At 42.1% G+C, this 12819-nt stretch overlaps 1 protein-coding gene across 4 annotated transcripts in view; it reads right to left on the bottom strand.

Annotated features, from left to right (window-relative positions):
- The window catches only part of KLHL5 (kelch like family member 5), a 55948-nt gene that overhangs the window by 21608 nt on the left and 21521 nt on the right, over positions 1–12819 (bottom strand). For all 4 annotated transcript variants that reach the window (XM_070757115.1, XM_070757117.1, XM_070757118.1 and 1 more), the window contains 4 exons: positions 11460–11642; positions 10799–10935; positions 6301–6497; positions 1190–1402 (listed from right to left, as the gene is read on the bottom strand). In XM_070757115.1, the coding sequence (XP_070613216.1) occupies positions 1190–1402; positions 6301–6497; positions 10799–10935; positions 11460–11602 (690 nt within the window). In that variant the 5' untranslated portion in view covers positions 11603–11642. The remainder of the gene's footprint in view (positions 1–1189; positions 1403–6300; positions 6498–10798; positions 10936–11459; positions 11643–12819) is intronic.

Below are 12819 nucleotides of genomic sequence, written 5' to 3' on the forward strand. Positions count from 1 at the left end.
AAACAGATTAAGTGGTTTTTATATACTTTTCACAACTATGATAAAATGATTGTTTCAGCCCAAGTAATCGGCTCTTTGGAGCACCCGAGATAAAATCTTGCCCTGATAAGAATTTTTAAAATGGATCAGCAAAGCGGTCTCTCTTTTAATGGCATAGCAGCGTTTACATTTCTGGGACTAGTCTCTGTTTCATCCAACAATCTAATTTTCAATCCCTGAAATGATGGAAATAATTTAATCACACCCGTGTGTGAACTGGCCTAAGAAACATAGAAGACTGGTGGCAGAAAAAGACCTCATGGTCCATCTAGTCTGCCCTTATATTATTTCCTGTATTTTATCTTAGGATGGATATATGTTTATCCCAGACATGCTTAAATTCAATTACTGTGGATTTACCAACCACGTCTGCTGGAAGTTTGTTCCAAGCATCTACTACTCTTTCAGTAAAATATTTTCTCATGCTACTTCTCATCTTTTCCCCAAGTAACCTGATTGTGCCCCCTTGTTCTTGTGTTCGCTTTCCTATGAAAAACACTTCCCCCCCCTGAACCTTATTTAACCCTTTAACCTATTTAAATGTTTCATTCGTGTCCCCCCTTCCCCTTCTGTCCTCCAGACTATACAGATTGAATTCATTAAGACTTTCCTGATAAGTTTTATGCTTAAGACCTTCCACTATTTTTGTAGCCTGTCTTTGGACCCATTCAATATCTTTTTGCAGGTGAAGTCTCCAGAACTGAACACAATATTCCAAATGGGGTCTCACCAGCGCTCTATACAGCGGGATCACAATCTCCCTCTTCTTGCTTGTTATACCTCTAGCTATGCAGCCAAGCTTTCTACTCACATTCCCTACCGCCTGACTACACTGCTCACCCTTTTTGAGACTGTCAGAAATCACTACCCCTAAATCCTTCTCTTCTGAAGTTTTTGCTAACACAGAACTGCCAATACAATATGCAGATTGAGGATTCCTTTTCCCCAAGTGCATTATTTTACATTTGGAAAGCCTTCTCTCAGATGATCATTCAAAAATTTTGTTTCTAAATTCAGAAAAGACATGCATAGTTAGAAGGTCTTCGAATATTTTTTCTTTTAAAAAAAAAGGAAAATTAAGTGGCAATATCTTAAGTTATTGAGAGATCTGAAGACAGACAACTGGCTGTTGGGAATGCCAATTACTCACCTGAGGTGCCAGTAAAGGGAGTCTGATGTACGCTAAGAGTTTACTAAGATCTTTCTTTCGTTGTTCCAAATCGTGTTGTACCCAAGTGAGCAACGCATTAAGAATAGTCTCTTCACTAGGAATGTTCATATCATCACTAGCTAAAAGCTTTGCAATTTCAGTGGCTGGTAACAGGAGGAATTCTTGGTTTCTAATTACTTCCATGAAGTGCTCCTAAAAATAATAAGAAGTATAAATAAAACCAGGTATATATGAAATGGAAGGAGAACCTGGACAGAAATCAATATATTATCCATTTGAATTTTTCAGTCTTTTTTCTCACTCACTGGTATGACAAAGGAAATGCCAATCAGTTACCCAGTGAAAAAAATTCAGGGATGGGGAGGGAATTGATCTTACCCAACCTAAATATTTCACCTGGAAAAGATTGTACAAATATTTATTTACATTTATATTTAAAATGATTGGTGAAAAGATTTACCAATCCTAAATGTTTCATCCAAAAAGATTATATAAGCTGTACATGCCTCAAAATACAGTGATACCTCTACTTAAGAACTTAATTCGTTCCGTGACCAGGTTCTTAAGTAGAAAAGTTTGTAAGAAGAAGCAATTTTTCTCCTAGGAATCAATGTAAAAGCAAATAATACATGCAAACCCATTAGGAAAGAAATAAAAGCTCGGCATTTGGGTGGGAGGAGGAGGAAGAAGAGGAGGAAGAGAGTTGCTGCCAAAGGAAGAAGGTGAGGTGAGGGGAAAAATAGCGTATATAGGACGGGATAGCGATAGGGTGGGTGGGTGGACCTAGCTGATGGTCGGAACTATCAGTTCACCTGAATCATTCCGAACTGGCAGCTGCCCGCCTATGCATATTACTGCTTTTCAAGGTCACAACCTTTGAGCCAGTGAAGGGCCACTCATCTTCAGCACTACTGGTCCGCCCGCCAAGGCCATTACGGGTGCACCCATGTCCAACAGGCATGCATACGCCCCTCAGTGCGAGATTTGGCTTCTGCGCATGCGCAGCAAGCAAAATCTTATGCAAGACCACGTGTGAGTGAAACTTTCACCAATACATTTGCAAAAATTGCAAAAATCTTGGTCGCGCAAGCATCCTCACATATTTTACTTGCTGCGCATGCGCAGAAGTGAAATCTTGCAGAGGCACGCATCAGGGATACACAGCTGTGTGCACATCCTGAAATTTTCTACCAGAACGGAGCACCTGACCGCACCAGCTGCTGCCCACCACTGCTTTGAGCATTCCTATGATCATGTAGGTCAAAATCCAATGCTTAGCAATTGGTTCATAATTTGTTGCTGTGTCCCAAGATCATGTGATCCTCTTTTGCGACCTTCTGGCAAGGAAAATTAACGCAGAAATCAGGTTCGCTTAACAACCAAGTTACTAATTTATCCAGCTGTAATGATTCACTTAATAATCGAGCCAAGAAAGTTCATAAAAAGGAGCAAAACTCATTTACTTAAGAACAAAAGAACCTAAGAAGAGCCATGCTGAATCAGGCCAAAGCCCATCAAGTCCAGCATTCAGTGTCACACAGTGGCCCATGCAATTGTCCATGGGGATCTTGAGTAGAAAGAGAAGGCCAAACCCTCCCTTTCCCTTGACCCCCAACAAATGGTACTCAAGAGAATCCTGCCTGCCTCAACCAACATAGAGGCGGCACTTGGACATCCGTTTCAATAACCACCGATACACTTGGCATCCATACTTGTATCCTTAAGATTTTTATTAATATCGATTTTCCCCCTGATTATTTATTTGACCCTTCAGACAATCATTAAGTGTTGTACCTCATGATTCTTGACAAAGCTCTTCTAAAATTATACACATTCAACCTCATTTACTGCAGTAGGAAAAACATACCCAGAGCCCAGATGGGGGGAAAAAGAAAAAAAATCAAAATTTCTCTGTATACCTGACCAAAGTTTTTCTACCAGTTCTGCGTACCTGGCCCTACCTGTAAGAGCCCATCACTGCCTATGACAATCATTAAGTGTTGTACCTCATGATTCTTGACAAATGTATCTTTTATTTTATGTACATTGAGAGCATATGCACCAAAGACAAATTCCTTGTGTGTCCAACCAGATTTGGCCAATAAAGAATTCAATTCTATTCTATTCTATTTAACAAAGATCTCACTTAACAACAGAAATATTGAGCTCCGTTGTGGTCATAAGTGAAGGACTAACTGTAATGTAGGCACTTACATTGCAAAACTGAGGGCAAAATGGCTGCTCCTTTAAAAATTTTTGATTTCAAGGAGCTTTTAAGCAAATGAAATTAATACTCTAATTGAAGATTCAATTGGCCTACACATGTCTGTACTGTTTCTATGGCAACGTATATTTCCAGTCAAAGAAAGTGCTTCTATGGTGCTCCTTATTATTAAAATTCAATTTTATGTCTCTGTTGGAATTAGACCATATTTTTTTAAAAAGCCCAGGGAAGAATTCATGTAGCACAACTAATTACTCTGGAAAATCACTTTTTAAAAACCATCTTAATTTAAATTTTATTCAACTCAAGCTGTTAAAGACTAGAAGAGTGTTTCCGGCTTTGTTTTAACCCCCCCCCCCCCCCCCCCAAATGCCAATAACCTTAAAAAGAGTAATTTTCATGGCTTTAGCCTTAGGGAAAACGATATAAAACATCTCAATAAATTAAGAAAAGAGAAGGAAAAGTATCAGAGATACAAAAAATAGCAAAATAATGTATCAGAAATCACTAGGGAAGACCATATTTTTCAGAGTATAAGATGCACTTTTTTCCTCCGTAAAAGACGCTGATAATTTGGGTGTGTCTTATATTCTGAAGGTAGCTTTTTTTTTCAGCCCTAACTAGCTGCTAACGATCATCCCAGCTCTTACCTTGCAGACTCTTTCATTGTTTCTCTCTGCAAAGAATATTTTCCTAGTCCTAAGTCTTTGCAGGGTTTTTTAATTGCTCTAACTTGCTCTGAATCAGTTTCTTTCCAGCCCTAGCCAGGTGCTAACAATGTTCTCAACTCTTACCGGCTTGCGATATCTTTCATTGTTACTCTCTGCAAAGAATGTTTTCCAAATCCTGTCTTTGCAGGGTTTTTTTCCCCATTGCTCTACTTGCTCCGAATGTTTCTTTCTAGGTGCTAATGATGTTCCCAGCTCTTACTGGTTTGCAAGTTCTTTCATTGTTACTCTGTCTGAATAAAGTTTGTTTAAAGCCCTTAACCAGGGGATAACATAATGTGCTGAAGCTGACCAGACTAAGGACACCAGCCAAAGGAAGGTAGATTTTTGTCTCTATTTTTCTCCCAAAAAACTAAGATGTGTCTTATACTCCAAAAAATATGGTATATGTTTAGTAGTATACAAGTAGTCCTTTACTTAAAATCATTAAATGATTATAATAGAGCTCGTAACTTGTTCCAAATACTATTGTCAGCATTTCGAATAGCATCCGGATTTAAATCAGACTCTGAGGCATATCGTCTCTCAAAGTTCCAATTAATTTGGAGAGCCATGTTGGTATATCTATGAAAAACTCAATTCTGAAGTTCTGTGGGTTTCAGTTTAAAGTTCATTCACGTGTTCCCACACTCGCAAGTTCATCATGTGGCCCAGTCTGGTTCTGCCAAAAGTGTCCAGGTCCTCCCATCAATTCCGGGCAGGTGCTGAATAAAGGATGACCTTGAGAATCTAGAAGGAATTTGTTACAGCTACAATTCTACAGCCCTTATGCGGCAGCCCCTCCCAAACTCCCACAGCCCTAATACATTCTACGTTCTAATATATGTGGCAGGCCAAAGTCTCCAAATCAAGCAATGGCTTTGGCCTAACAACTATTGAATACGTCATCAGGTTTATTTTGGGGGAACTTGTATAGTTTTAAGTGCCTAGAAGTTCAAAGTATTCAAAGTATTAGTCACAATTGTTACAGCCATGAACTGGAATATGTTGTACAGGCTGTCCTCAATTTACAACCGCAACTGAGCCCAGAGCTTATGTTGGTAAGCAAGGAAATTTGTTAAGTGAATCCACATTTGTTAAATGAATCGCTGCATTTGTTAAGCGGATCTGGCTTCCCCATTGACTCTGCTTGTCACAAGACACACACACTGGGGCAGTGCAACCGTCATAAAAGTCAGTGAGTTGTCAAGCATCTGAGTGCAAATCACATGACCAATGGAGATACTGCAACGGTCGTAAGTATGATAAAAAGTAATGAGGTCATTTTTCAGCACCGTTGTAACTTTGAACAGTCACTGAAAGAACTGTTGTTAAGTTGAGGGCTACCTGTAACTGGGGGAGAAAATGAGCTGAAGTAAAAAAATATAAGAGTAGTATGCCTGACATAAGTTAAAGTGGGAAAAAAAGATCTAATTACTGTTTTCCAGGTTCAGAACTATTTGAAATAAAGGCTTTACGACATACGAAGGATGTAAGAGATTCTATGCCAGTGACGGCTAACCTTTTTGTTGTTGTGTGCCAAAAGCGGTGGGTAATTAAATTAAATTAAATTAAATTAAATTAAATTAAATTAAATTAAATTAAAATTATTAAATCAAATCAAATCAAATTTTTGCCCTCCTTAGAATCCAGAGGCTTTCTGGGAGCATGAGGAGAGCAAAAACGGCCTTCCTCACCCTTGGCTTCTGGAGGCCGGAAACGGCCCATTTGCCAACTTCTGGTGTGACCGGAAGGCTCATTTTTCTCCCTCCACAGGCTCCAGAGGCAAAAACGGCCTCTCACACCTTCCATAAGATCTCCAGAGGCCAGTCTCCCAGACAGGTCACTAGAGATTCCTGGGAAGGGAGGAGGGCATAGCCAGCCGAAAATCAGCTGGCCAGCGTGCATATGCGCCCTGGAGCTGATCTACAGCAATGGCGCCCCCTTGCTGGCAGATATGGCTCTGCGTGTCACCTGTGTGGGCGTGCATGCCCTACATAGGCTCACCGTCATGGTCCTAGGCTCTCTTCTACATTCTTTTGAAATAAAACAGAAATCTTAATAAGCACATCCAGGATAAGGGTGATGACGATGATCACAATATTACGGAATGCTTTTGCCATAAATAAAAACGAATGTTTTTTTAAAGAATTGCCTACCATGGTGTAATTGTGGGCCACTTTGTGCAAATCCGTGCAACCCTGTGCGTCGGCGAAAGAGCGGATTCCAAGGCAATTGGAAGGGTGAAGCTGCTTCATCAAAAACTTGCAGCAGGCTTCCACAACCTGAGACAGCTGAAGAATACAAGCTGTAGACAGCAGGCACTCAATGTTATCTTCTTTTAATTCGAGGCGACCTAGAACGGTTTAAAACAGAGTTACTACGCATGACAAGTTGAAAGGCCACTTTTGTCCAATCTAACAGCTAGTGATGATTTAGACAAGAATAAAAATAAGAAAAAAAATCCACAGACCCTTCAATTTATTTTGGAAATCTATTAGCAAAGAATGCAGTTCGTGGAGTTGGCAGGTTTTGGTGGTCTGTTTGACAGTGGGAGGGGGGAGGGAGGGGGAGAATAGAAGCTCCCCAAGCCAATGCCACTGTGCCCACTGATATGTAAGGCCGAGACCCTTGAAAGTGCTGGGGTGAGTGGAGCAGTGGTACTTGTCCTAGGGCAGTGATGGCAAACCTATGGCATGGGTGCCACAGGTGGCATGTGGAGCTATATCTGCTGGCACGCAAGCCGTTGCCCTAGCTCAGCTCCAACGTGCATGTGTGTGCCGGCCAGCTGGTTTTTGACGCACCCAGTGGTGTTTTGGGCTTCCAGAGAACCTCACGGGTAGGGGTGGGTGTTTTTACCCTCCCCCAGCTCCAGGGAACCCTTTGGAGCCTGGGGAGGGTGAAACATGAGCCTACTGGGCCCACCAGAAATTGAGAAATAGGCCGTTTCTGGCCTCCAGAGGGTGGGGAAGGCGTTTTCTCCCGCTCCAGGCATTGAATTATGGGTGTGGGCACTTGCCCATGCACAATAGTGCACACCCATGCTCTTTTGGCATCCGAGAGAAAAAAGATTTGCTTTCCTAGGGGCTCTACTCCATCATTTCTCAACCCCAGCAACTTTCAGAAGTGAGGACTTTAAATGCCAAGGTTCCCAAGGGAGCCACATTTTAAAAATTGCTGAGATTAATGGAACAAGGGTTCCGTCCAGCAAATCATTTGGGTCCCAGTCAAGTTGGAAGACATAGAAACAGATCCATTGATTTGTGCTCTCAACTGTAACGTGATTTGTTCACTCATTATGGCATCTGATCCCAGTCTACTGTGCCTCATTCCTTCAGGAAACCAGTCAAGCAAACCATGATTCAGCACAATGAGTGAATTCAGGCCCTGGCTTCTACTTTCTTCTCTCATAAAAGGACAATGCCTCCTGAAACAAAAGAGGTTGGAATGGGGTGGGTCTTATTTGATGAAAAGAAGGACCAGGGGAAACATAATAGCAGGTTTCCAATATTTGAGGGGCTGCCACAAAGAAGAGGGAGGCAAACTATTCTCCAAAAGCACCTGACGTTAGAACAAGGAGCAATAGATGGAAACTCATCAAGGAAGAAAGAACCAGCCTCGAAATAAGGAGAAATTTCCTAACGTTGAGAAGAATTACTCAGTTGAAGGCCTTGCCTTCAGAAATCATGATTGCTCCAGCACTGGAGGCCTTTAAGAAAATATTGGATTATCTGGAATGGTATCGGGCAGGGGTAGACAAAGTGGGGTTCTTCTATGACATGTGGACTTCAACTCCCAGAATTCCAGAGCTAGCATTCATTGGCTCAGGAATTCTGGGAGTTGAAGTCCAAAAGTCATAGAAGAGCTAATTTTGCCTACTCCTGGTAGAGGTCAGTAATGGCGATTTTTTTTTTGGGGGGGGGGGGAGGTTCATGTGCCAAAAGGGTGTACGTGCATGTGCTAGCACGCATGCACATGCCCACACCCATTCCCTTCCCCACACACATGTGCACACCCTGCGCTGCCCCTGCACATGCGCACAATATCCTTCCCATCCCCGCGCATACGACAGTCCTCACTAAAGTCTGAGATGGTGAAAAATGGCCAAACAGGCAAACCGGAAGTCCATTTTCTGAACTTCTGGTTTGCCCGTTGGGTGGATTTTTACACTCTGGGGCTTGAGGGAGGCTCCGGAGGGCAAACAGCCTTCCCAAAGGCGAAAATCAGATGACTAGCGCCCATATGCATGCTGCAGCTGACATAGGGCAACGCCTCAAGTGCCCTCCAAGATGGCTCTGTGCTCCACCTGTGGCATGCGGGCCATAGGTTTGCCATCACGGGTATAGGATCTGTGCTCCACCTGTGGCATGCGGGCCATAGGTTTGCCATCACGGGTATAGGATCTGTGCTCCACCTGTGGCATGTGGGCCGTAGGTTTGCCATCACGGTTATAGGATCTGTGCTCCACCTGTGGCATGCGGGCCATAGGTTTGCCATCAAGGGTATAGGATCTGTGCTCCACCTGTGGCATGCGGGCCATAGGTTTGCCATCAAGGGTATAGGATCTGTGCTCCACCTGTGGCATGCGGGCCATAGGTTTGCCATCAAGGGTATAGGATCTGTGCTCCACCTGTGGCATGCGGGCCATAGGTTTGCCATCACGGGTATAGGATCTGTGCTCCACCTGTGGCATGCGGGCCATAGGTTTGCCATCACGGGTATAGGATCTGTGCTCCACCTGTGGCACGCGGGCCATAGGTTTGCCATCACGGGTATAGGGTCTCCTGCCTAAATAGGGAGGGTTGGATTGGAAGGCCTCCAAGGTCCCTTTCAACTCTGTTCTTTAGAAAAACATAAAAATAAGATTCGAACATCCCAATGTTGGGAGATGATTTAAGGGAAATGAATAAAACAAGATAATTGGTGCATTTAAATATTACCATTCCTTTGGAAAAGCACTTACAAGTAGTTGGAATAAAATGTATGTATTTATTTATTTAATTGGACTTGCGTGCCGCCCCTCTCCATGGACTCGGGGCGGCTCACAACATATACCAAAATATGTAACAATAGTTTGTCCAGTTAATATGCTAAAAAAAGGAATTCTTAAAATTCTAATTTTAAAACATTCATTCACATTCACATTCATGCTAACGACATTCGTTGGTCAGGGGGAAGATCTAGTGGCCCCAGGCCTGGCGACAAAGATGAGTTTTTAGGCTCTTTCGGAAGGCAAGGAGGGTGGGGGCTGTGTGAATCTCTGGGGGGAGCTGATTCCAGAGGACCGGGCCCCCCACAGAGAAGGCTCTTCCCCTAGGTCCTGCCAGCCGGTCGCTGGGATTCATGCGGCAGAAGGTGGTCTCGGAGATAGTCTGGTCCTTTGCCATGTAGGGCTTTATAGGTCATAACCAACACTTGGAATTTTGTCCGGAAACCAATTGGCAGCCAATGCAATCTGCAGAGTGATAATGAAATATGGGCATGCCTTGGAAGGCTCATAACCGCTCGCGCTGCTGCATTTTGGACGATTTGAAGTTTCCAAACACTCTTCAAAGGTAGCCCCATGTAGAGAGCATTGCAGTAGTCGAACCTCAAGGTAATAAGGGCATGAGTGACGGTGAGCCAAGACTCCCTGTCCAAATAGGTCTGCAAGTGATGCACCAGGCGAACCTGGGCAAACGCCCCCCTCGCCACAGCTGAAAGCCACAACGTCAGCTGTGGATCGAGGAGGACGCCCAAGTTGCGGACCCTCTCTGAGGGGGTCAATAATTCCCCCCCCTGGGATAATGGACAGACAGATGGATGTGTCCTTGGGAGGCAAAACCCACAGCCACTCCATCTTGTTGGGAATGAGTTTGAGCCTGTTGGCACCCATCTAGACCCTGACAGCCTCCAGACACTGGCACATCACTTCCAATGCTTCACTGCGTGGACACGGGGTGGAGATGTACAGGTGAGTATCCTCAGCATACTGGGGGTAACTCACCTCGTGCCCTTTTTGAAATTAGCTTTAAAAACCCCCACACATCAACCCTTGCTATCTCCAGATCAGTACTTTGGACTATAATTATAATTCACCCACTGTATACAAAGTGGGGAATCTTCAGCTTGGTACACAAACCATAGAATTTAGCATTTGCTTGGCTTTAAATGTACCGTATTTTGGAGTATAAGACGCACCTTTTCCTCGCTAAAAGAAGCTAAAAATTCAGGTGTGTCTTATACTCTGAATGTAGGTTTGTTTTCCCCCCACCAAGCTTTTGTTCCCCAGCCCTAACTAGATGCTAACCATCTTCCCAGCTCTTACCTTGCAAGTTCATTCATTGTTACTCTCTGCAAAGAATGTTTTCCAAGCCCTAGGTCTTTGCAGGTTTTTTTTACATTCCTCTAACTTGCTCCAAATGTTTCTTTCTAGCCCTAACCAGGTGCTAATGAAGTTCCCAGCTCTTACCCACTTGCAAGCTCTTGTATTGTTACTCTCTCTGAATAAGGTTTTTTTTTTAAAGCCCTAACCAAGGGATAAAATAATGTGCTGAAGCTGACTAGACTAAGGATGCTAGCCAGATAAATATCGGGTAAGCAGATTCTTTCCCCTATTTTCTTCCCCCCAAACTAAGGTGTGTCTTATACTCCGAAAAATACAGTAATTGCTTTTACCTGTATAGGCGTACTGCACTAACGCCCATAATGCATTGGGTTCCACACCTTCCATTTTGATTTCTTCTTGTCTGGCCTCTCGGACATCGTTAGTAAACATGGCTGCAAAATAATCCGAGACGGAGGACAGCACCAATCTGGACCCACGTGAAACAGGAGGGAGACAAAAGGGAAGGCAATCAGTGCCTGAGTTAATTTGGCAGTCTGTTCATAAAAGCACCGTAAATACCAATCCATATAAATGAAGTTCTGAGTACAATTAAAATCAGGTACAATTAAAGTACAATGAGTGCAATTAAATTAAAACTTTAACCAAATGCACCACCGTGGCACAAATAAAATCAGTTAACAGAAATAAATGTACAAAAATGTCTTTTAAAAGGACAAAAGAGGGAGGTTTTTTTAAAAAAAATTAAAGATTTCTGAAATGGGTAACAGTAGTCGGCATTATGTAAAGAGCGTTAACATTAACGATTTTGTTACGGTTTCAGAAAAATCAATAAGCCTTTCGGCTTTTCTGTTGACAGCGACCAACAACAAACAAGCAACTCACCAAAAAGCCATCCTTGGAATCGCTAAATGAACATGCTTCGAATGAATTATTCATACATTCAAATGTTTCCATAGGAGCGATGGCTTAAGGGATTGAATGCAAACGTACCTGTGTGCCGGAATCCGTCGATCGCCTGCCACTAATACCACGTCGCACAGCTGCTTGTGCCTCAAGTAATTTTCCATTTTTTTAAAGGTTTGCTCTGCATGGTTGAGTGCTTGAAAAAATTCATCAGATGTGCAAGGCTCCATTGGGTGACCCGGCAGGTGAGGCTCTCCGCTATGGGAAGTTCTGGAAATACAAGGCATATACAAATGGATGAGAAAAGGTATTTACGGTGCATTTTTTAAGACAAAAAAGAAAGTGCACTTCCTACTACCCGCTTTGACAAAATGTGAGCTCTCAAAAAGCTGCCGACACTTTGTCAAAAGACTCTATTTTGTTAGTTGGCTGAACTGACGGGAAAAGCTTTTAAGATTTACATTGTAAGTCAATGTGTGGTACTTTCTGTGGTAGATATGCCCAGAAACAAGAAAATTCTGGAGTATGATTCAAAACTTGTTAAAAGAGATATTACAGTATGAACTAGAATTAATACCTGAGACCTATTTATTAGGAATAATTAGAGGACAACATGAAAAGGCTAATTGTTATTTAATAATATAAATATTAACTGTGGCTTGACTGGTTTTCGCCCAAAATTGGAAAAGAGAAAACGTACCATCCGAGGATCTGGTAATAATAATAATAATAATAATAATAATAATAATAATAATAATAATAATAATAATAATAATTTATTAGATTTGTATGCCACCCCTCTCCGAAGACTCGGGGTGGCTCACAACAATAATAATAACAATGGTAATTAGGAAAATACTAGAAACTTACATTAGAGTTACAGAATAAACAGGATAAAGAATACTATATCGTGTGGGGTAAATTTTATAACTGGATTGATGGAAAGAAAGGAATAAGATAATTATAATTTTTTTTTTTAAATGGAGAAACCGAATGTAACTGTAAATATGTCTTTAAATCTGATTTTTTTTTGTTGTATATTGCTTTTTATGTTGTTTGTCATTTTTGTTTTCAAAAAAATCCCAAACAATTAAAAAAAAAATCAAGGCCTTTATGACATGTATTTTTGCATTCCCGCTCATCAATGTGCTGCGCGTGGATGGGAAGAACTAAAAAGAACAGGAACGGTGTCTGAAGCGGCTGTGGAAATTATGTTAGAAAATGAAGCTGCTGGGGGTTTTTTTGTACCAAAATACATTTAGAAACTCGCTGATGGCTTGACTGCATCTAAATCTCCAAAGGCTGAAAAACATTTCTCTAGGCTACAAACCTCTTTCTCAAACCAACCGGAGAACCCTTGAAATGGACCACTGGTGCCCGGGAAAAGCGGTTTATCGTTCAGCAAAGTTGCAATTAACAGTGCTTGCGTTTATAGGATCATAATTAG

The sequence above is a fragment of the Erythrolamprus reginae genome, chromosome 7 (genome assembly GCF_031021105.1).
Source record: "Erythrolamprus reginae isolate rEryReg1 chromosome 7, rEryReg1.hap1, whole genome shotgun sequence".
Taxonomy (NCBI): domain Eukaryota; kingdom Metazoa; phylum Chordata; class Lepidosauria; order Squamata; family Dipsadidae; genus Erythrolamprus; species Erythrolamprus reginae.